The 25,594-nt window shown below is 31.8% G+C and overlaps 2 protein-coding genes across 2 annotated transcripts; one reads left to right on the plus strand and one right to left on the minus strand.

Moving 5' to 3' along the window:
• The first annotated feature begins 418 nt into the window (after positions 1-418).
• Positions 419-1,526, plus strand: LOC112796408 (uncharacterized). The gene is made up of 2 exons (XM_025838839.3): positions 419-729; positions 815-1,526. The coding sequence occupies exons 1-2, from the start codon at positions 658-660 to the stop codon at positions 1,298-1,300; spliced, it is 558 nt and encodes a 185-aa protein (XP_025694624.1). The 5' UTR covers positions 419-657; the 3' UTR covers positions 1,301-1,526.
• A 17,483-nt stretch (positions 1,527-19,009) lies between these two features.
• Positions 19,010-24,571, minus strand: LOC112796409 (protein GAMETE EXPRESSED 2-like). Its single transcript, XM_025838840.3, has 16 exons — positions 24,436-24,571; positions 24,023-24,346; positions 23,498-23,845; positions 23,072-23,398; positions 22,755-22,961; positions 22,585-22,673; positions 22,317-22,461; positions 21,867-22,175; positions 21,563-21,687; positions 21,172-21,389; positions 20,859-21,086; positions 20,510-20,739; positions 20,118-20,356; positions 19,457-19,613; positions 19,227-19,347; positions 19,010-19,145 (listed from the first exon to the last, which is right to left on the minus strand). Exons 1-16 carry the CDS (start codon positions 24,524-24,526, stop codon positions 19,082-19,084), a joined length of 3,222 nt encoding a protein of 1,073 aa, XP_025694625.1. The 5' UTR covers positions 24,527-24,571; the 3' UTR covers positions 19,010-19,081.
• Between the last annotated feature and the right edge of the window lie 1,023 nt (positions 24,572-25,594).

A 25,594-nucleotide genomic window follows, 5' to 3' on the forward strand; every position in this document is an offset into this window, starting at 1 on the left:
ACAAGACTCTCTTGTAAATTTAAAGAATTTGTTTTTTTTAAGTTACGAGTCATAGTCGAACTCGCGACTTCTAGGTAAGTATGAAAACATTATGCTATTTGAACTATAACTCATTGGTAAAGAATTTGCTTATGGAATAAGCATAGTATCAAAATCTTATTAAAAAAACATTTTAATACACCAAATTCTCATGTATCATGTTAATACTTATTTAGTATTATTAACAATTCATGCAACATTTTTTTGGATAAACACCATTCCTGCTATCATAAAAGAAATAATTTGCATAGAAAAAATTTGTATTTGGCAATTTCTACGGATGAAATAACTTGTTGTGGATAGAAAAAATTGGTCATAACTGCTGTGAGAGAGTATTGTAAGAGGTATACGTATAGCATATTATATTAGTACTAGTTGTGGTGATTATTAATTATGGGCGTGACTCTCACATTTGTGGGATGAGAAAATTGACCCAAAGTTAGTAACACAGGGATTCACTACTTGCCCTGTGTTTCCGCGTAATGAACCTTATTCAATTCTAGGCACCAAATTTGTGAATGTGAACCCACCCCACCCATTATTAACTAATGCTTTTCTGTTCTCTTTTCTCTCTCTCCACTCTCCTTCCTCAGCTTCTGCTCATAACAAACAAACATAATGTCTAGCAAGTCCCCAGACCCTCAACATTTCAGTGACTATGGCTTTGACCCTCAAATCAACTATCTCCAAGTAAGCACTATCAAAATCTCTATTTTATTTTAACACCACAATGCAATAATTACTATTATTTTAATTTTTTTTTTAACTAAACCAGGTTTTGGAGGAAGCCATGAAGCACAAGCGTGACACATCTTCATCTTCGTCAAGATCCATAGACTCCATACACTTCAAGCTTCAAAAGCCCATTTCCAAGGATCATGACTCAAGGACCAGCAGGCTTCACAAGCCCGCCAAGAAGAAGCGCTGGTGGAGAAATGCCCTCTTCTTCTTCAAGTTCAGGTGGGCCCACTACCACCAAAACATCAACAACGTTAATGATGTTCACCAGGCCCGGGCCCGGGCCTTCCGGGCCTCAATGTCAGGCCCGGTGTACTTGACGGAGAGCAGAAGCGGGTCCTTCTCCCCTTACTACCGTACTGCCAGGCGGCCGTCCTCCGGGCCCCTGGCCGGAACCATGATGCCGCCGGCGAAGGGTGACGTGGAAACACCTTACCTGAGCCTGAGGGACCTGAACATGGAGCAGCAACAACTCCAACAGAGGGTGTCCACCTCAGCCAAGCCCATATACTTGGTCACGTAATAATTAATAATAATAACACACTAATTAGGTTGTTCTCCTTACAACTTTGAAATCTCATGTCTTAATAGTTAGCTAATATTAACGGGTAGGGTTTAGCTCTCTCGATTCTTGATGATGTCTCTTGCATTTATGTTAGTTTGGTATATTTTGGCTGAAATAATTGTGACATTTTTACTCACATTATTATTTCGTTTCCTATATGCATTATTGTCTCATTTTAGATCCATTTTTTTTTGTCTCTTAATCTGTATGTATGTATTGTATTCAAACTAACAAATGCATATTGAGTTAAATTAATATTCCAGAAAAGTGAATACAAAGATCATCTTTTATTTTGTTTTTATAAATTATCTTTTAATCTAACCGAAGGGGGTTTCAATTGTTTGGTTTGATACATTGGGGGAAAGGCCGAATCCTCCTTTTTGTGTTTGTGACACACTTTTATTAGGGGGAAAAAAGATTAAAAAATCAATATGCAAAGTGGAAAGGAAACTGACCTCTCGTGCTTTTGACCAAAAGTCCCACTTTCTTTTTTGTATTTTTCCTTTTCCTTTTTCTTAAGCTAGTATAGTAATCTAGTTTGTTAACTAATCTTGTTGGATCTGTTATGAAGTATAAAAATTGATTTTGTGAATTATATACATATATTTTTACCTGTTTCTACTCTCTTGTATCTTTGTCCTTAAAAAGAGGATCATGCCTATTGGATAGTTTAATATAGTTTGTTGGTAGCTGCACGTTACTAATATAGCGCCAAGGTTTGTGTCCGTTAATTTGGACCCATCTGGAAATCTTGGGAGTCTAGACAGAGACCGAGTTACACTGTCACAACCCCCAAGATCCAATCTAAGTTTAGCGTTGTTTTTTTTTTTTTTGGTTGCCCATGTTATTTTCCATTTCATGTTACAATGGATTAATATTTCGTATATTTGAATTTTATTTAAAAATTTATTATTAATTATAAATTATTACATATAAAAAACAGAATTTGATTATTAATACTTATTTAAATAGATGATTGAATTAATTAATTAATCAACTAAATTGAATTTTTTTTTTTTTGTTATACAACACATTTACACACACATCCCACATACACACTAACCTAACAACTATACTAGGATTCGAAGCTGGCGTGGCTTCATTTGAGTTTAGCCATTTAACTTTGCCTTGGGGCGCCGGGGTTCACCATAGGGCCCAAACGACAACGTTTAACAATGTGCACAAAAAGATGGGAAAGCTGCCACTAGCCCACAATTTATATTATTTCTATCTTGTATATTAAATTTACACGCCTTTTTTCATTGGATGAAATTGTGTTATACTTATATTCAATAAATCGTATAAGTTAGAAAAGAAACTGAAAAAATTCAACTACTAAAGAATCATGAAAAAAGAGAGAAAGATGGAGGATTCAAGAATGGTTTGTGTAGACGTGTAGTTCTTTTAATGTTTGAAATCTGAGTACGAGCTAATGTATTTATAGATTTCTTATTGAGTTATTGAATCACATGAGTTACTAAAGAAATTGAATGAGAAATTAATGCGCAAAATAAAAATAAAATTGCACTAAAATGGACGGTTATAAATTAGTACTTGAATAAGAAAAAATATAGGTAGATAATGAAAATACTAAATAAGGTGAATAATTAATATATTAGATGTTCGATTCACTAGATGTGCAGATGGTTATCTAATATTACGATTTAGGTAGGTAATTTGAAAGTATAGTGCATTTTTACTTTATTAGATTAATTTTAAAGTTTATTATTCACATTATTCACAAAATTCATTGTCTATCTAACAAAGTCTTTTTGAATAATGTTATAAGACCAACACAATATATTATTTTCAATAATAGGTAGCCAGTAATAATATTTAAAAATGTTGGTTAAAAAAATAGTGTTAAACTGTTAACTAAAGATATTAAACTACTATAAAAATATTGAATAATATAAATTAAAATTATTGGCTTTAAACTTCTTTTTATATGATATAAAAATATAAAATAATCCTAATTTAATGGTTAAGACTTAAAAGTTGTGTTTAAACTTCATAATTTAAATGTACTGGATTTTGCCTCCGCCGTAATAATCACTTTGGAGTTATTCATGGTCAGCTTAATTTATCTAAAGTTAGACCTAGTCATTATATATCTATAAAGTTGTCTTTAATATATATTTGGGATAAGTCCTAAAGTTGTTCTTAACATTTCAATCGTCCTATTTAAGTCTCCTGCCGTTAGAGATTCATTAACAGAATTGACAGCGGGACAAAATTGAGACGATTTTAAAACGTTGAGGATTTAAATAGGACAAAAATATTAGGGACAAAAATGATACATAAAAATAAGTTTTAATTTTATCTTTCAATAATATCAATTTTTTATTGTATATAATATTTAATTATTTTTTAATCACATCTAAGTAAATTACACTTAATCACATTACTTTAATTCAAAATAAAGTTATTTTTTTATAAATAAATAAATTTTACACTTTCATTCTAAATAATTAATATATTGTGATTAGAATGAAAGTGTAAAATTATAAAAAAAATAAATAATGTGATTAAGTAATGAAAGTAAAATTATATTATTTAGAATGAAAGTATAAAATTTATTTATTTATAAAAAATTACATTACTTTAAGTGTAAAATAATAAAAAAATTAATTTATTTAGAATGAAAGTGTAAACTTATAAAGAAATATAAGTAATGTGATTAAGTAATGAAAGTAAAATTATATTATTTAGAATGAAAATGTAAAAGTTATTTATTTATAAAAAAATTTACATTACTTTAAGTGTAAAATTATAAAAAAATTAATTTATTTAGAATGAAAGTGTAAAATTATAAAAAAAAATTATAAGTAATGTGATTAAATAATGAAAGTAAAATTACATTATTTAGAATGAAAGTGTAAAAGTTATTTATTTATAAAAAATTATATTACTTTAAGTTTAAAATTATAAAAAAAATTAATTTATTTAGAATGAAAGCGTAAAATTATAAGTAGAATGATTAAGTAATGGAAGTAAAATTTGAAAGTGTAAAATTTATTTATTTATAAAAAAATTATATTACTTTAAGGGTAAAATTATAAAAAAATTTAATTTATTTCGAATGAAAGTAATGTGATTAACTGTAATTTATTTAGATGTGATTAAAAAATAATTGAATACCATATATAGTAAAAAATTGATATTATTGAAGGATAAAATTAAAATTTATTTCTATGTATCGTTTTTGTCCCAAACGTTTTTGTCTTGTTTAAGTCTCTAACGTTTCAAAATCGTCTCGATTTTGTCCTACCGCCAATTTTGTTAACGGATTCTTAACGGTAGGACAACATTGAGTCAATTTTAAAACGTTAAACACTTAAATAGGACAGTTAAAATGTTAGGGATAATTTTAGGACTTACCCCAAACATTATAAACAAAAACGATACTTAAATCAAATATAAAATAGCCCTAATTTAATGGTTAAGACTTAAGACTTAAGAGTTGTGTTTAAACTTCATAATTTAAGCGCACTGGATTTTGCCTCCGCCATAATAACCACTTTGGAGTTATTCATAGTCAGCCTAATTTATCTAAAGTTAGACCTAGTCATTATATATCTATAAATTTATAGAATAAAAATAAATATAAAAATAAATTTAAAATAGTAAAAGAATACGTTTCATGAGCTATATATAATAAAAAATATTTTTAAAAAAATTATATATCAAAAATTTTCACATATCCCTATTATATGGCCTATATTTTCGCTTTTTATTTTTGATATGGAGAAGAGAATGTAATAATACAACATTGTGGAGAAAAGAGATGTTTTTCATATGTATGGTGTCAGCAGAAAACAGACCCTCCATTTTGAGTTTGGAAAAAAATAAAAAAAGTTAAAAATCCTAATCAAACGGTCCGATTTGTAATTTCGAAAATAAAAAAAATTAATATTAAAATCGGACTGTCCGATTTTCATTTTAACAAATAAAAAAATAAAAAATACAAATCGGATCCTCCGATTTGGTGTTTATTTTCTTCTTAAAGCAAATCGGACTCTTCGATTTGTAGTTTATTTTTTTCTTCAAACAAATCGGACTGTCCGATTTGAATAAAACACTATATAAAAAAAATACCTAATCTTCTAATATCAATGTATTACACATATATTTAACCAATATAAAAAAATAGCCCTATATTTCATTGTCAGAGAGAAATACAAAAGTAGTAAAAATAGGCAAAGTATTTGATGGAGCTTTATAAGAGAGTTCCATCAAATGAAATCATGCAAAATATTTATAAAATTGTTCTAATTTACTATATATAAAAAATATTTATAAAATTGTTCTAATTTACTATATATATATATATATATATATATATATATATATATATATATATATATATATATATATATATATATCTACCATAATTTTAACTCTGCACAACTTAACTTAAACACTACTACTACAAACTCATAATTCTCAATGTTATTTTCACTAACCATACATTCTCTCTCGACTAATGCAACTGTACAAATGTTATCTTCTTCTTTTATGTTCTCATAAGAAAATACGAAGACTCCTTTTTCTTTTTTCTATAACTTGAGGTCAATATTCAGATACTCAATGGTACTTATAGTGACTCTACCTCTACCCATTGTTCTCGACAGGCTCAACAAATTATTCTTAACATCGAAAGCTAATTTTTTTAGATTCAGTGTCACAAGAAAAAGCCGTTAAGCAACCACCACCTCCTCTAACCCTCCCCTTTTTTGACCTTTCTCTCTCTTCAACTTTCTCTCTACTACGCTGCATCCACCCTCTTTGCAAGTCTCAAATTCATAATTTAACTTTCCCAACCTCTTGAGACTAGAACCGCCTCTACCACTATTCTTATTTCTACAATGAGGACAATCTCGTCTGTGAGAAACTATCCTTCACTCCTTCTCGTTTTATTAAGGCAGATCAAACCCATACCCGCTTCAACCGGATCTTTCTACCTTGGTAACAAATATTTTTGGTAGTTCAATCAAATAATGTATAATACTAGGTTTTTTAGTTAATGTCTATGAGTCTCTATTCAAGCCATGTGTATGCTGGTTCTAGAAATTAAGTAGAAACGAATATTGTTATTTCGTTTAAAAGTTTCTTGTTGATAGAGGGGTTATTAAAATTATATAAAATATCTGTTGACAATGAGTGTATATAAAAATATAAACTGTTACACATCCAAGCATTATTGCTATCCAAGTTTAATCAAATAGATCCAACACTAACAAAAATTACTATCATTAAAAGAGCGCGATTAACGTGCAGGGCTTTACGATATTATCGTCGTCATCGTCGTCTTCTTCTTTTTTGCGTTCCACCTCCTCCTCCTCCTCCTTCTCCTCCTTTTCCTCTTTCTTCTTCGTGTTCCTTCTCTTTCGTATGTTTTTTTCATCGTTATTCTTTTGTTGTTGCTGTTGCTGTATTTTTTTCTTTTCTTCCTCCTCTCCTTAGTGATTTTACAGTATTATGTGTTTCTTCTTCTTTTTCTTTATTTGATTTTTCTTCTCTTTTTCTTGGTTTTATTCCTCTCTAGAGAATGAAACAAGAAGAATTATATCAAAATGAAATAAAAATAAGATAAAGAAAAAAAATAAAAAAGAAAAAGAAGAAAAAAAAGTAGAAGATGAGAAGAAAGAGTTTTGAATTGTGCAGAATAACAAGACCAAATGTACCTTAATTCACTCAGAAATGAACCGAAATTACATCCAAAATGAACCGAAAATTAAATTTTGAATGAATCAAAATTATTTAATGATGAGGATACACAATCAAACTCGTTTTAAAACAAGCACAGACCAAGTGCACCTTATTTAAATCCAGAATGAACCAAAATTATTTAATGATTGCGTTCAAAAACAAACATACAAACAAAATTGAATGATTAGAAATTTTCTCAGAAATGAACCAAAATTACATCTAGAATGAATCAAAAATTAAATTCAGAATGAACTGAAATTACTTAATGATAATGATACACAAATAAACTCGTTTCAAAACAAGCACAGACCAAGTGCACCTTATTTAAATCCAGAATGAACCAAAATTATTTAATGATTGCATTCGAAAACAAGCACACAAACAAAATTGAATCATGAACAAAAACACATCCAAATTCATCAAGTAATTTTGTAACATTATGCGTTTCTTTTTCTTTGTTTGATTTTTATCATGTTTTTATTATTGTTAAGAGGGTAAAACAGGAAGAATTATGAGAAGGAAAAACAAGTAGGAGAAGATGAATAAGACAAGAAGAAGAACATGATGAGGAGTTTTGAGAAATTTTTTTATTCTTATTTCTTCTTTTTTGTTTAATTTTTTTTCTCTTTTTCTTGGTTTTATTCCTCTTAAGAGAGGACGTGAGGAGGAAGAGTTTTGAATTATGCAGAACAAGGAGACCAAATAATACACCTTAATTCACTCAGAAATGAACCAAAATTGCATCTAGAATGAACCGAAAATTAAATTCCGAATAAACTGAAATTACTTAATGATGACGATACACAAACAAATTCGTTTCAAAACAAGTACAGACCAAATACACCTTATTTAAATCCAGAATGAACCGAAATTACTTAATGATTGTGTTCAAAAATAAACACACAAACAAAATTGAATGATCAGAAATTCACTCAGAAATGAATTGAAATTACATCCAAAATGAGCTAAAAATTAAATTCCGAATGAACTGAAATTACTTAATGATGATGATACACAAACAAACTCGTTTCAAAACAAGCACAGACTAAGTCAATTTTGAACAAAAATACATCCAAATCAATTTTGGATTAGACAATGTCATCAATATAGCAAAATTCGATGATAACAATAACAATAACGGTGATAACGATAATGACGATATGTATTAGAAGAAGATGACAATGACAATAATGATAATGATCATGATGACGATGATATGATGGAGGAGATGGATGAAAAGGAAGGAGGAAAAAAAGAAGAAGAAGAAGATGTAGCATCAAGAGTGAGTGAATTTAAAACAAGGAGAAGAAGCCCGTGAATCTAAAAGAGTTGATTGAACTTGGTTAATTAAATCACTTGAATGTGGAGCTTTATTAAAATACAAAGTAATAAAACGGGATAATTTTGTAAAATATTTTGTGTAACTCCATTGGATGGAACCCTCCTATGAAGCTCTTGGGATTATAGAAGAATAAGGCTTAGTGAGGTTGATTTAGTAAAAGTGAACTCTAATATAGTTGTTTAAATTGTAAGAGGCCTAGGGGTGGCAAACGGGCCTAAACCCGCCGGGCCGGCCCGCGTAACCCGCCAAAAAAGGCGGGCTGGGCTGGAAAATCGGGACCGCCGAAAAGCAAAAGCCCGCCTAACCCGCACCGCTTAAACCGCTGGTTTTGGCGGGCTTTGGCGGGGCGGGGCGGGCTTCCCCGCCGGGCTAAAGTTTTTATTAGTGAGGGAGTATTTTTGCAATTTTTTTGCCAAAACTTAACTTCCCCCAACCTAACTTACAAGAGTATGAAGATAAAAATTGAGTGTTTTGAATTATGTTTATGTTATTTTAGAGACAATATTTATAATTATGTTTTGGATTATATTTATTTTACTTTGGAGAGAATATTTATACTTATATTTTGAATGAAAATTTGGTTTATAATTATATTTATTAGATATTTATAATTACAAAGACTTTAATGTTTGTGAATATAAAAAATATAATTTTTTATACCATTAGAAATTATAAATTTATTAATATGATTGTAAAATTATATAATTACTTAGTAGTTAATAGTAAAAAAAAAAAGGAGCTTTGGCGGGCTTAGCCCGCCAGCCCGCCAGCCCGCAGTTAGGCGGGGCGGGCTAGGATTCTAGGACCACCTCACTAGGCGGGGCGGGGCGGGGCGGGCTTCCCCGCTTGCCACCCCTAAAGAGGCCCAATAGATGTGCTCAGAATAACAAAGAGAAGAGGTATGGTATGTATGGGCCAATACCAAACAAGCCCAACTAATGGAACTGAGCCTGGAGCCCTAGCGGGTTGGGTAATCACAACTAAAAGTAATTCAGTGGCGTTATACACGGATAGGAGAGATCAATAGATTCTTGTTGGGGATGGCAATGGCTTCATTTGCGCCACTGGGGATTTTGAGGTGGTGTGCGACGGTAGGTACATTATTCTGCATATTCCTAAGTTTCCTTTGGCGGAGGTCGCAGGTGTAGTTGAAGGGCACTGCATGATCTTGGGTGAGAGGAAGGTGGAAGGTTCAGACCTTCGTACAGGGGTTGTGGAGTCCGCGAGGCCCAACAGTGACGAGGAGAATGGTGGGAGAATATGAGGGTAAGAAGTAAGATGGCTGGCTGTTGGTGGCGGTGGCTGTGATGATCGTCAGGCAAAGGACAATGGTGTAGAGAGTATTAAAGTGTGAGGAGCTTGTCGAGCCACTACTGAGCTGAATGGCAACGGGAAGGAGTTGGTCGGAGGTACCAGGCAAAAGGTGAGTCTAGTGGCGGAGAACCATATAGCAAACAAAGAAAACGGTGTTGGGATGAGGACAATTTCTGATGAGGAACTAACAAAGAAGATATATGAGATTGGTACAGAGGGTGACACTATTAACAAAGGGGAGGCAGGGAAAGCAATATCTAAGAATGAGCTAGGCAGGTTGAATAGATGCTGTGCCAAAACAAGTGGGGTTAACGTAAGTGGCAAGATGAAGACTAGAGCAAGCTTGATGAGGGATGATGCAGCGGAGAAATCAGATTCAGGGGGTGAAAATAATTTGCTGGAGGAAAATTGTTTCCAATAGGAAGGGACTGTAAGGGACTTGGAAGACAATAAGTCGTACCAGGTAAAGCAAGGAGGAAGTTAGAATGAAGAATTGGATGAAAACAGAGTAGCTTGGGATTTGGCCGTGAAATTAGGAGATGTTCCTTATGATGAAGAAGAAGATATTATGGCTGCTCTTCATGCTCAGAATGAAGTGATTGCACTGAAAAGAAAGCAAGCAAAACAAAAGGAGAAAGTAAGAAGGAGTCGTCCTAAAAATCGGAATAAGGTGTGTAATACACTGTTTTAAAAATTTTTAGTTTTTGAAATGTTAGGGGCTTAGAGGGTGTTGGAAAATTGGATATGGTAAAAAATTTTAAGAGAAAAAATAGTTTGAACATGTTAGGATTAATAAAGACGAAGAAGAAGGTGGTTACTAAGTTTGATGTAGTGCAAATTTGGAGAAATGATGCAGTGGGTTGGGAATTTGTGAGCTCGAACGATGACAAACAATAGTTTTAATTGTGTGTTCTACTTGGTGTACAGTGCACATGCCAGAGGGGACAAACTGATTGTATGGAAAGAGTTAAGTTTTATTTCTAGATTGTGTCAAGTCCCTATTTGCTACATGGGGGACATTAATGAGGTTGTGCAAGTGGAAGAAAGGAAATGAGCTAGTACGTTAACAGCATCAACAGAGGATTTTAAAACCTGGATACAAGATATGGAGCTAATGGATTTAGATTTAAATGATCGGAAGTTTACTTGGTTCAGGGATCAATCGTGCAGTTGCATTGATTGGGTTTTGGTTAGCTTGGAATGGGTTGAAGGGTTTCCTGAGACACAGCTGAAAGGTAGGCAAAGAGGTTTATTTGATCAGTGTCTTTTGATTGTGGAGGATAGTAGAATGCAAGGGGTCCAAGGCCGTTCTGAAGTTTAGATCATAGTTGTCAAAACCAAACCGATAATCGAACCGGTAAAGTTACTGGATCACTAGGTCACTGGTTCAATCGGTGGACCACTGGTCGAACCGGTTAATCCGACATAATTAAATAATTATATAAAGTTTAATTATTTTTTATTATAAGTACTTTTATTTTGTTTTTATAAAAATAATTATTATTTTCAAATTTTAATACTTTATTAATTAGTTTATATGAGCTAAATACCAAATCAGTAATCGAAAGATTCTGGCAATGACAAAATGGTATCTAACTTTTGTTATTGACAAAATAGTTCCTAAAAAATTTTAAAATTTGACAAGTGTATCTCTGAGTTTGCCGGAGCTAATCTCCATCGCAACCCCCTTCCCTCCCTTTACCCAACAGACACTTCCCCTTCCCTCTCCCTCCCCATCACAGCCCCCTCTCCCTCCATAACACACTCCCCCTCCCCTTTCCCAACGGTTCCCCCTGTCATTGGTGCTATCGCCGCTAGCGCAAAACGTGAAATGCTGAAGATGCAGGCTCATCAACGCTGTTAAGTTCAGCGATTTCGGGAACAATGTACTTTCGTAGATATAAACCCTAGGGCAAACAGAGAGCTTCAAAGACGTCAACGTCTTGCATGAGAAAATCACCTAAGGAATGTGAACAATATCGCATTTCACTGAGATACCTAAGTTGCGAACCTTATGCGAGATCGCATAATTGGCAATTCTTTTGAGGACGTGAGGCTCGATGCAACAATGGCGCTCAAAATCGAGGTTGAGGACGGCGGAGGAGGTGTCGCGGCGGGTGAGAAGCGTGGAGACAAATTTTGTGAAGGTTTTGAAGGTCCAGAAGTGGGAAGAGTAAAGAGTTAGGGTTGGGAGAAGCTTCCAAAGATTCCTCCAGCGGCGCTAGAGGACGCAAGTTTGGATGGCATGTTTGGTGTTCACAAAGGAGAGCACGTGGAGGAGACACAATGGGGCAAATCGCTAAGTCTGTCTTTGGGTTGCGTTTTAGTGTGCCTTGGTCCTTTGCTATTGGGCGAAAATGGCGTTTCGTATTCTGAAGAAGACGTTAGTGTTGGTTTCTCAGCTGGAGGGAGATCGGGGACGGGGTGGGGGATAGCTATACTGTTTTGGCTGACTATTGTTATTACTGCAAATCACTAATAAAACAAGAACTAGAATAGCAAATCGGTAGGGAGAAGGGGGAACCATTTTCGGCATGTGAGAGATTAAGGAGAGAATCGCTGAGGAGGGAGAGGAGTGGAGTGCGTTAGAGTGGGAAGGGTGGGGACTGCGTTGGAGAGGGTTTGCCAGGTCACCAAACCACGGTGACCACGTCAGGATTGTGTTCACTGGAGATGTGTTCCGGCGAGCTCGAGGGCATGCTTGTCAAATTTTAAAATCTTTCAAGGATTATTTTATCAATAATAAAAGTTAGGTACCATTTTGTCAGCGTCAGAATCTTTTGGGTACCGATTTGTTATTTGCCTCTAGTTTATATTTATTGCATTATTATATTATTATAGGTGAAAACTCACATACAATTATTTTCATGTGAAGTTGATATTTAAGAACCGTTAGATGATTTGACAAGTTTGACTAAATATCAGCTAACAATTTTCAATTATTAACTTCATATGAAAATAACTGCATGTGAGTCATTACCTATTATTATATACAAGTATTTATTTAAAAAATAAATTGTAATTAATAAAATTTTTTTGTTTATCTTTTTAATTTGTGTATATTTAATAAAATTTATAGTTAAATAAAATATAATTAATTTTAAAATGGGTGACTTTAAAATTAAAATAAATTGAATATAAGTAAAATAAAAGATATATATATATATATATATATATATATATATATATATTATAATTTGTATATATATTAGTAAGAAGCATTCCAGCTCAGCGGTATGATTATCCTTCTTGTATCCTTGGGGGCAAGGGTTCATATGGAGTATGGTAGACTTGCAGAAAGTTGGAGCGTCATAGATTCGCCTTCAACCTTCAACTGAGAGGTTCGATTCAGTCCAGTTTCACCGAATTTGACCGATTTGTGCTGGTTCACTCTGAGTTTGACCAGTTCGTGCCGGTTATCTACCTTAAGCGGTTCTAATCTTCAACCGAATCGATGTTAAATCCAATTTATCGATTTTTTGGTCGAACCGACTGGTCCAGTCCGATTTTAATAACTATGATTTAGATTCTTGGTTCACACATAAAAGATTTCTCAAAATGGTAAAGGAGGAATAGAGGGGCTAGGAGAGGGTCAATTTACTGAAAATTTAAAGGCTTTGACAATATCATTGAGTAGATGGGATAAGAAGAAGTTTGGTGATATTGATTTGAGGATAAACAAGCTAGAATATGAGATCCGAAAGGTAGATGATATGTATAAACTCCGGGTAATGAGTAAATAATTAGTTAATAAATTTATTATTATTTTGAAAAAATAGGAAATAAAATTTAATAAGTTAGAAGGTGGAAATAATTAAATTATGAATTTTGACACTAATTTCAAAAGTTTTGGCCTAAAATTGGGCCAAACAGACCGAACCAAACGAATCGGGCCCAAGGCCCAACCCAATAGCCTTTTAATGAAGAGCTTCAGCTCTTCTTCTTCCCCAATTCATATGGGTTTCACATTGAAGACACAAGGAGGGAGAGGAAGCCATAGCCAAACCCTTGATTGGGTTTCAAACCCACACAACTTTTGATTTGAATCTCCGATCGCCGCACCGTTTGCGACCATGCAATCACGTCGAGCTCTACAAAACACACTGAACAAAATTTTTGGTAAGCCTTATTCTCATTCCTAGCTTTCCAACCATTGAATTCGAAATTTATTGAGCTTTGGTATTAAGATTTTGTGTAATTTCGGTGTTTAAAATCAAATTAATTTTGTGGACTTGCCCGGTTTTGTCCCAAACCTCCGTTGGTAAGGTGAGAATTCTCTAACACTTGTGTAATTATTGGTATAGCAAATACTATGTTGATTTAGTGATATTTATATGGTATTAGATTAAAATCATGAGTTTTGGAGGCTAATTGGTGGTATTAAAAGCTTGAATTTGGGTGACGGTGGCTGAAATTCTATTTGGAGAGGCTTCGGGACTTTGGACACTTGACGAATGGGAACATCTGTGGCGCTTAGGCATTAGGGGGAAATTGGCTAATGTATGGTTTTAGTTTATCGTAAATAATGTATAATGTAATGTGAAAACTTAGGCTAGGTAACCATAGGATAAGTTAAACTGCGTGAATATGTTGAGGCTTAGTGGTTTCTACTAATAATATTCAGTTCTTATTAAAATATTGTGATTATTGTTATGAATAAGGTTGGTGATAGTTAATGATATATTGTTGTTGATGATAATAAGTGATGATGATAAGAGTGTGTGGTAGGGTGTTACAATATGGCTAGTGAGGGAGTTTATCATGGAACTATGGAGGCAATGCAAGGAGGAGGGCCTTTGTTAGCTTATGTAAGAAATGGTATGTTAGGAAGGAAATATATTTGAAGCAGATGTCAAGGTCTCGACATGCTAAAAAAATGGATAAGAACACTAGATATTTCCATAACTTAGCCTCAGCAAGAAGATGGAGCAATCGAATTGACGCTTAGTGATAAATGGAAGATTGGAGAGGAGCAAGGATTAAGCTCGCCATAAGAGATTTTTACAGGAACTTGTATCATCAGGAAGTGTCACCTTTGATAGGTTTTCGTGATGGACTAGTTAATAAGATACAAGAAGAAGAGTTTGTAAAATTAGAGAGGTTGCCTTTGGTTGAAGAAATCAAAGATGCAGTTTGGGATTACAAGTCGACTAAGGCTCTTGGTTATAACAGTTACAATATGAACTTCATCAAGAAGTGTTGGGAGAAATTAGGTCTGAATTTACGAAAGTTGTTATAGATTTCTTTCAGTTAGCTGAGTTACCAAGAGATTTTAATGTTACATGGGTGGCGTTGGCTTCGAAATTTGTTGAAGCTAAGGAGATTAAAGATCTTTGGCTAATTAGCACGGTAAGATGTGTTTTCAAGGTCATATCAAAGGTGTTAATTTGGAGAATACGAAGGGTAATGCCAGAATTAGTAGGAAAAACTCAGAGTGCTTTTGTGTAGGAAAGAAAGATACATGACAAGGCTTTGATTGCGTATGAAATTGTGCGGTGGCTGAAGGCGAGTAAGAAGAAATCAACGATTATTAAGCTGGATTTCCAAAAAGCTTATGATAGAGTAAAATGAACCTTTGTGGATATTGTACTTCAGAAGATGGGTTTTGGACAAAGATGGAGAGGATGGATCAAAGAATGTGTTTGTACGGCGTCAATGTTGGTTCTGATAAATGGTTTACCTTCTAAATCTTTTAAGATGGAACGGGGCTCAAGACAAGGTGATCCTCTTTCTCTGTTTCTATTTGTTCTTGTTGTTTATAAGATGGTAGGAGAAACAGTAAGACATGGAAGAATTGCTCCTATGTTGGTTGGTAAGAATAATATTGAGTTGTCACACTTACAATTCGCGAACGACATCATAATTTTTTTCCCACAGAAAAAGGAGATTGTCAAAAACTATAAGCGGCTTCTGTGGTGCTTTGAGTTGATGTCTAGATTGAATATTAATTTCTATAATCTAGCTTGATTCCGGTTGAATTGCAAGCAAGAGTGGTTCCAAAGGATGTGTAAAGTTCTGGGGTGTAAAGAGGCTTCGTTACCAATCAAATACCTTGGTATTTCTTTGAGAACGAATCTGAGATTAGTCAAGACATGAAAATCAATACTTGGCAAAGTGGAAGACAAACTCAATTTGTGAAAAGGCAAAGTGCTTAATAAAGCTGGTAAGGTGATCCTTATCAAATATGTGCTGAATAGTCTGCCAGTTTACTACCTTAACTTATATAAGATACCCAGAGCAGTAGTAGACAAGTTGATCGCTTTGCAGAGGAGGTTCCTGTGAAGTAGAGAGGATGGCAAGTAGGGGATAGCTTTGGTGAAGTGTGAAATTGTGCAAGCTCCAAAATGATTAGGGGGTGGGTGATGCAGTGATTCGAAATACAGCGCTGTTATTCAAATGGTGGTGGCGATTTTCGAAAGAAGATTGCTCATCATGGAAGAAGATTGTGTGATCTTGCAATGACTTAAATCTAAATGTCCTAATCTCTTGTCAGCTTGTACCTAAAAGAGGAGGTCCATGGAGGGATATCTATCGCTTGCAGATAAAAGAGCAGCAGGAGAAAGATAAGATGGTTAGAGGGCTGGCTTTGGAGGTCAGGATGAAAGAATTCGATTCTGGGAGGATAATTGGTTGTCCTGTGGTGTGCTGAAGGACTGTTTATACAGCTTTTCTCGGTTTCAAACTAAAGTGGATCTATAATAGGAGATTGTGGGTTTTGGAATGGGTTATAGTGGATATGAAATTTTCAATGAAAAAGAAAATTATTCTAATAGAAGTTGGAATTAGTGAACCAACTTCATGGGGTGCTACTATCTGTCAAATTAGCATCTAAGAGAGAGGATAGAATAGTGTGAAAATTTGATAGGTCAGGCATTTATTCTACTAACTCATTTGTGCAGGTTTTGCAGGTTGAAACTATTCCGGAGGACATTACAAGTTATAGCTTTACTAGTTCTATTTGGAAGGGGTTAGTACCACCAAAAGTTGAGTTATTCACTTAGTTTATGTTAGTTGGCAGCAGGGACAGACACAAGGAGGGGGGGTTGCGAGTGGAGGCCTCGCTCCCAGCTTTTTTTTAATAATAATAATAATAAGTTATTAAGTGTGATTTAATTTTTTAAAAAATATATTTAGTATTTAGTCTAGTATAAATAAAAGTCCCATCCAACCAAAATATTAATAATCTCTAATATATAAAATAAGTAACAATATTAAAAAAATCTTAAAAAGATATTATTACTAATATTTTTTAATTAAATAAAATTTTTTAAATCCTATAAAGTGGATTCTTTTTCTTCTTGTGACTGTCCTTCTTGATTCGTTTGGTATTAATTCTCTCTATTTCAACTGCTACAACTGAGAGATCTTTTTCAGTTATGAATATTGTGAAGACTGAGAGATCTTTTTCAGTTATGAATATTGTGAAGAATAACTTAGAAACAAAATAAAAGATGAATTCCTTGCTAATTGTCTTTTAATTACATTGAGAAAAAAATTACTGAAAGATTTGACACAAATTCTATTATCAATGAATTTTATGATACAAAAAATCGGCCATTTCGTTAGTAAAAAGTACACATATTTTTTGTACTTTAAAATAATTCTTTATCGGTATATTTTTGTAATACACCTTACATCATATAATTTTTTTTACATATTTTTTTAATATTATATGTATTATTGGCTCTCCATAGTTATATTCCTGAATCCGTCCCTGATTGGCAGGGTCAATACGAAGGATAGATTGAGTAGATTCGACATTATTGATAAAACTGATAATCTTTGTGTTTTATGTAAAAAAATTTACTAAGAATGATTACCATTTGTTCTTTGGTTGTGAGTTTACTTAGCAAGTGTGGTGTGCTTGGTTGTTTGTCTATAATAAATTATGATCTATTGTAAAAACAATTAAGTAATACTTTAAGAATTGAATAAATACTCCTGTAAAAAAGCAACGGCATAAGTAGTTGATTGATTTTTTATTATAAATTTAGAATAGTTGACTGAAAAAGAATAATAGAATATTCAGAGATTAAGAAGTAGATACGTATTGCAGAAGTTATCAACAAATTGATTAAAAACTATAAAGATTGGACTAATTTTGATTATTTTAATTATTGATGACCTAGAGATAATTAAAAAATAATATCTTTTTGTCTAGCTAATAATTTTATTGAGTTGAACTTTTTGGTTGAAAAAACTTTGCCGTAAAAGTAAAGATATAAACAATAGCAGATATAAGTGGAGCGAGAAAGACTCAAAGACAAGTCTATTTCGCAGAAAAGTCCAAATTAGTGAACGGCTATAACAATCATGTGCCAAATGCAAGAAAAAAAAATTGTGAAACCTGGTAACATTGCATGTTAGTGGTGCACTTTTTATTGTTGATATTTAATTCAAAAGTAGAGTTTTTTTTACTGTAGATTATTAGGATATTAATCTCAAATTTAAAACGGTTTAATTTAAAGTGTAAAAATAAAATCTAATTTTTAGATTTTAGGGTATAAAAATCAGATTCTTCAATAAATATTAAATAATTTGAGTTATAAAAATGTGATTCTCTAATTTTAATTTTTTCTAAAATTTTAAAAAGTACTAAAAATTATAATATTTAAATATATCACTTATTTTTTTTCTGTAAAAAAAAAAAAGTCCTTAGTTGTGGCCTTCTTTTGATACTTTGTTTAATAGTTAATACTTAATACAGATTCTTCTACCGGTATTTTAACTACTAATAGTTTGGAAAGAAAAACAAAAGTTTTTATATACACTAAAGAAAAATGTTTACTTTTTCTTGCTTTATTATTATTATTACTATGACAAATATTAAAAAAATGAAAAAGATATAAAAAGTTATGAACAGAAATACATGAGTGCAATGTTTTAAAAATTTAAAAATAGTTATAGAATAGAAAATTTTTTAAATATACTGGTACATTAGTATTTTAATAAATTTTAACTATGATCATAATTATATATATATATATATATATATATATTATATTTTTTATAATTAAAATTAACGATTAAAAATTACTGAAACACCATCGTATGAGCATATACTTAAAATTTTTTTTATAGAATAATAGGATTAGGTGGAAAAGTGCTGAATTCCGAATGGTGTGTGCGATGAGCAGGTCGTTTTCAGAAGTTACTGTTGCGTGCCGTTGTTGTTGCTGCGTTGTTGGTTTGCATTTTATATTATTTAATTAATATTTGGACACTCCAAAGTCCAATTCACACCAACCTTACTGTTAGGGTGGGGGAGTATGTATTGAAGATATATATATATATATATATAATATATTCAACAACTCATAGAATCAGTTACTAATAGTGTTTATTTTGATTAACTACCTGTAACAAATGCACTACAAAATGCTTAAATGTTGAGTTTGAGGCATGCTGGATTTCAATTGTTGACTTGCCACCATGCTGCTAGTTGATAATTTAAGAAAAATATTAATCAATTTCTCTAATCTGTAAGCAAATTATAGTTGATCAAAATAGTTTTACCTTTTGTGACGATTTCTTCTTTCATGTAAAAGGAGAATTGCACATTTGCATGTGAAGTATAAAAGCAGCACTCCCAGTGAGAACATGACAACAAATTCAATGACAATGATTGATCCTAAGCCTGTATCCACAAAAAGAGAAGAAATATCTTGTTGACTCATTCATATAAACAAAATCTAAAATACCATTATGCTTCGGTTTCTTATGTATCAACTGATTTTGGTACTTACTGTGAGCAACAAATGAACTCATTAGTTGCTTTCTCATTAAAATAACCATAGCCTCAGTATATAAAGGCATTGACATTCCCTCTGCACAATTAGGATAACATCCATGGTTTCCCATGTCATTCAATGTCAATGTCAAAACACCTCCATGCTCACCACCCTGTTCAAAATAACAACAAATTACACACAATTTACTAACAAGTTTTTTTTTTTTCCTCCAAAATTAGGAGTGAGACTCGAACTCATGACCTCTAGGTTTTTGAATTGCTCACACCTCACATTGTTCCAACTCGACATATCAAGGATTAATCTACCATGAATCTAAATTCCATTTAAGAGTTTATCACTGGTCAATGGATTACTACGAGATTTGAACCCCAATATTTAATAAAGCAGATGGTTGAGTTACTCATTCGACCAACCCAAATTGATTAAGATTTTATATCTTTACAATACTCTTAAGATTCTATTTTAGTTTAAATTTATACTTAATATAATACTCTTGGATATTAACTATACTTAATAAATCTTAGTATTTGTTATATTAAAGGAACAAATAATAGTGCATCTGCTACTAGTCATAAACTTTTGTGTAGTCTTTAAATTTATATTGAAGAGCGTGATTAGTGCTCCAACTTCAAGTTTAAAAAGAAACACAACTCACATGAAAAAACAGTTGCTCCATAACACCATTGCAGTCGTTGACTGTGCCCTGAAATCTGATTCCAGTAGCTTTGACCATGAAATGCTTTGAGATTGTAACATATGTCTGAAGAGGCTGCCATTGATAACTATCCTTGTGCTTCACTTCAGTTGTGTTGATCAAGTTAGATGGAAGATTTGTTACTAATAAACCATCATTTACTTCCATAGAGAAAGTCAACATAAAATTACTTTGACCTCCTGATATATATGATCCATCAGCAAATTTGAATAATGAATTTAAGGTTAAATCTTATATAATTCATAATTTATGTAAAGCAAAAAAATTCTCATAGAGACTAGTTATCTTAATTAATAATGATATAAGACATTAATAGAGCTTCCAAATCATACCAGGGAAATTAGGAAGATCAGGATCTCCAATGGAAAAGTTGAACTTATCTTTCTCTTTGTCAAAAATAAGGGTCTCATCTTCATTACTCTTCAATACAATGAAGTTGGGAACTCTAATATATGGAGGATCATTGACAGGGTCAATGAAAATGGGAACACCCAATGAATTCATTCCATTCTTATTCTTAGCAGAAACCTGAATAATATCTCCACCATAAAAGTTCTCATTTCTGAAGAAAGAAACACTGAAGTTAATAATAATAACAAAAAGTTTAGGAGGTTAAAATGCAATTAATTTTCTTAGTAGTAGAAAATACAAACTGATAAAAGTATGTATAAGAAAACACACCCCAGATACTGAATTGAGTGAAGAGCATAATTAATTACTTCCACAGTGCCTTGTAGTTGCAAACTGCTTGCAGTTTCATTCCCTGAATTTATGGTAAGTTCATTCCACATTGCTTGTCCAAATTGCATCACCATAGGAAACAAAAGTATACTTCCAAATTGTGCACTCAAATTAACTGAAATATTCTCTATTGGATTTGAATATGCTATCTCAAACCCAGAGAAGCCACTGCAAGAAGGCACACAATAAGATCACATAGGGAAAAAAAAGTGTAAAAATTATATTAATAAGACATTTTTTTTCATATGCTTACCCAAAACTAGGACATATCAAATCTTCTGTTGCTTGTAGTTCACTTGGAACAGAAGCAAATTGTGGTGGAACATTGAGAACAGATATGTTTACATAAGCATTAGCAAGGTTTTCATTCACATCAGATATTGTGTACCAAAATGAATCATTTCCATAATAATATTTATATGGAGTATAACGAAACATCCTTCCATTCTGTAGAAGTGAACCATGGTCTGGCTGAAAAAATAATAAACTCTTTCAGTAACCAATTATTGAGGTTTTAATTTGATTGATTCTGTAGACAAGTCAAAGCTAAGGATACTTAAAATGGTAGAAGAAAATGAATCCTTTTATTGTAAACTAATGTAATTGATAACTAATTAAGGATCTTCTCTAATTAATGATCTTACTTTTGAGAATTGAACTATAGTTGCATTATCACCAGCAAAGTAATCATTTGCTAAAGCATCAATGGCAATTGATTGATCCTCCCAAACAGATACTATATCATTGTTGGCTTTGGGAAAATACTCACCTGTGACATGAAAAATCAGTTTTACATCTTCATATAAATTTTATAGAATATAATTAGTAATAAACATTTCAGCTTTTCAAGGATCAACTACTGTACTATATAAAATAAATTGAGTTATAAATTAAAATCACTTAAAAAAAAAACAAGCACATCATAAGAAGAATGCAATTTGAACTTACTGCTATACACATTGATACTGAAGGGACATGGCAGAATATTCTTGCCATCAAAGGAAGCACAAATCTCATAAGTTCCAACATCTTTAGCCATGTAGCTACAATTGTATGAACCATCCTTGTTATCCTTAATGTATAAAGTTTGAAAAAGAGATTTGTTAGCTGAAGTAGTCTCCAACTTCAACCTTGATTGTTGTGCAAGAACAGGGTTTGAAAATGAATCCATAAGCTGCACTTGTATTTCATTTTCTGACATCTTTGCCACCTTAGAAGAAAACTTGACCACATTTGACAAGGAAACATTAACTTCACCTGCACCAAAATCAAGCAGTATAAAGTAGAAACCATTTCTTTCTACAGAAACAATTGATCTTTCCTAGCTGAACATTCTTATATGTTAAAGTTGAAATCTTTTCTTTTGGTCAAATGCAAAAATGCAAACTAATTCTTTACCTGCTTTTACTTCTTTTCTGAGTGTATGACCCTTATTCAATAAGACATTTCCACAATATACATGTATATCATAAAAACCACTTTTCTCAGGTGTGTAATCTACATGGAAGGCACTCATAGCTATAGAGCTTTCACTCCTGTTAATCTGAAATCAGGGTAAAATGACATTAGAAATCCAACTAATTATTTACCACAAACAAGGAAGCTATAAACAATTCGGTATGAGAAAAAGAAATGAGTACAATAACACTTAGCTTATATTTCATACATTGTTATTAAGGTCCATTGAAGGGGAAGGGGCAACATTCATCTCACTGATAAAACCATATTGTTGCACTCTTGAAATTGACACAGTACCTGATACCAAAACCATGTATGAGAGTTAATCAAAATTAGATTTTAGAAGAAAAAAATGATGAAATAGAAGGTTGATCATACCGTTTTTAGTTAGGATGGGATAAATGAATGGAGAAACACTATACGAGTCATTTTCTTTTAGAATTTGTACTTCAACTATGTCTACTTCAACAGGAGAAGGATATTCATAAACATCATTCAAATAAACAGAGAATTCTTGCTTTATGCCGGCTACTGAATCATTCAAACCAGATCCATTAACAATACTTTTTATTCCATCACAATAACCTATTCAAAGAACAAGAACACAAAATCAGAACTACATTAAAATTGAAAAATAATCATGCAAAAAAAAAAAAATCAAAATATAATACTTTGGAATCTGGATAAAATTTTACCTACAAAAACAGAATAAGCATATGGCATATTGGAAATGCTTTTGTTATGCTTGGCATCATATAGTGTTAAGAGGAACTTTCCCGGTTCCCAATTTCCAAATGAAAATAATTGAATTCCAGCTTCCACTTCTTCAAAATGTTGATCTGATATTGGTATTGACAAGTTTGTATCTCTTTGGACGACTTCTGCATCGAAAGGATACAACCCTGAAACTAGATTCCCATACTGATCTAATTGATGAATGAAGATTTCCATCTTAGAAGACAATTGCCATGCATGTGAATCAATGTTCCATTTGGCAACACATTTAGAAACATCTACAGGTCCTGGTAGTACAAAATAGGAGAAAAAGTGATATTTATTGCAAAATTAAAAGTAAATATAACTACTAATATAATTGTTTATTGATATTTAATTACAACTACCTGAATTCACTTTCAATGGTAATGGAGAGCCATTCAAGGTTTGATTCCCTCCTTCTATGTACAGTGAGAATTTTCCAGCTTTAATAACAACAAACTCAATGATAACATAATCAAACTCGTTCCATCCAATATTGGATATGTCTGGCATACTAGCAATAGAACCATTATTTTCATATAGCGCAAACAACTTAAAGTCAGGCAAATAAGACACCTGAGTTGTCTTGTTATTAGAGATACTGTTCCCAAATGCATCTTTGAGGAGTACCGTGATGGTAGCTTTTGCACCAGCTTCGTACTCATGTTTCATGCCATTCCATGATGCAACACACACAGAAGGGTACATATTCCCTTCAATCACAACAATATATTTTAGTGTCAAAAATTATGTGCACAAATTTTTAAAATGTCAATCATGTCCTCAACACCTTTTAACATTTCTACGCCAATTCACATTGAAGAACATATAACAACAAAGTTTCAAACCCAACCTAAGAATACACAATATTAAAGACCATTGTACTAAACCTGGCTCAACTTGAAAATGCAAGGATGAGTCATAGACTTGATAATGGTCATCTTTGATGAATACATTGAACACTCCAACCTTTATGGGAGTGAAATAGATCTTCCAATCATCACTGGGTTTACCTTTGAAACTCAACAACACAGTAGACACATAAGAACTGTTCCCTTCTTTCCCATTAACACTTACAATAGGTTTGAAACATTTTTTATCAATCATATCAGCACGCTCAAGAACTTTCACCTTTATGGCTGCAGTCTCACCGGCATGGAAGGTATTCTTATCATCCCACCAACTGAACACAAGAATGGGCAATTCCGCTCTATCTGTGACAAAAAGAAAATGAATAGAAATAGTAGAATAGTATACCAAAAATTAAATTTGTTATTACAGGAGAACCGAAAGTAATAACTACCTGAAGATGTAAATTTAAAACAAGAGAATAAGTATAAGAAGAAGAAAGCAAAAGAGAGTGAATTAATGGTAATGAGTTTGAGAATCTCCATTTGCACGAATGTGCAGTTTAGATTTTGGACAGTAAATGTACTCTCTGTTACATGCTATTGATCTAGAAATACTTTGGCAGTTACAAGCGCTAAACTTAAATGGTAACTAGTCAATAACTTTTCTTTTTTTCAATCACATTTTTAATAAATTAATTATCACATTAAAAACATTAATTTAAAATAATAAAATATTAATTTATAATTATTCTAAATTATTTATTTTTAATATGATTAAATATCATTTTTGCTACATATGTCTCTAAATAATTATTCAGCAATTTATTATTTTCTATTTCATTCCAAAATTTATTAAAATATTAATGATATAAAAAATTATCTTAACCAAAATAGTCAATAGAGATAAAAAAATTTTAGTATTAAAGTAAAGAAATAATATATAATTTTAAAATAAATAATATTAATAGATAAATAAAATACTTTATAATTTGAATCAATTTTTTTTACAAAAAAATCAATCATTTATGTTTAGAAATAATTAACCTTAAAATTTGGTAATTAACTAATTGATTAATATTATAGAATTTGTTGTTATAATTTATCATTTTAGTTAATATATTTATTTATTTATTTATTTTTAGTTTTGATATAAAATTAAATTTAATAAAATAACAATTATTATATATTGAAAAATTTATTTAACATAAATCTCAAAATTAAATATCATTCATATTTTATTATGAAACACGTGCAATACAACTATAGATATATAATGTCACTTATGTACTCAATGTTTTAAAAGTTGAAGTACTCCGTACTTACTTATGGAGTCAGTGTTTCAAAAGCACATTGCATTAGTAGTTAAAAAACAAACGAGTGTATAGGTTGGTGAATGTTATATACTCCTCTATTGTTTGGAATTTTGAAATTTTTTTACGTTATTAATATTATAATACGTATTAACACGATATTTTAGAAGACATTACATTAATGAAGTTTTTAATATATCTTGATAAAATTATTAAACAATTAATATATTATTTTTGTAAAACTACAAAAAAATATTTATATTTAAATTATAAATACTTAATTACAAATTAATATTTAAAT

This window comes from Arachis hypogaea, chromosome 4, assembly GCF_003086295.3.
Source record: "Arachis hypogaea cultivar Tifrunner chromosome 4, arahy.Tifrunner.gnm2.J5K5, whole genome shotgun sequence".
NCBI lineage: Eukaryota > Viridiplantae > Streptophyta > Magnoliopsida > Fabales > Fabaceae > Arachis > Arachis hypogaea.

Bases quoted from the DNA above. Each gene is read 5' to 3' on its own strand.
- LOC112796408 (XM_025838839.3), top strand. From the start codon at position 658: ATGTCTAGCAAGTCCCCAGACCCTCAACATTTCAGTGACTATGGCTTT. The intron at 730-814 runs GTAAGCACTATC...TAACTAAACCAG, and splicing joins CTCAAATCAACTATCTCCAA to GTTTTGGAGGAAGCCATGAA.
- LOC112796409 (XM_025838840.3), bottom strand. From the start codon at position 24,526: ATGGAGATTCTCAAACTCATTACCATTAATTCACTCTCTTTTGCTTTC. The intron at 23,399-23,497 runs GTAGTTGTAATT...TTGTACTACCAG, and splicing joins ACCATTGAAAGTGAATTCAG to GACCTGTAGATGTTTCTAAA. The intron at 19,348-19,456 runs GTAAGTACCAAA...TTGTGGATACAG, and splicing joins GAGTTCATTTGTTGCTCACA to GCTTAGGATCAATCATTGTC.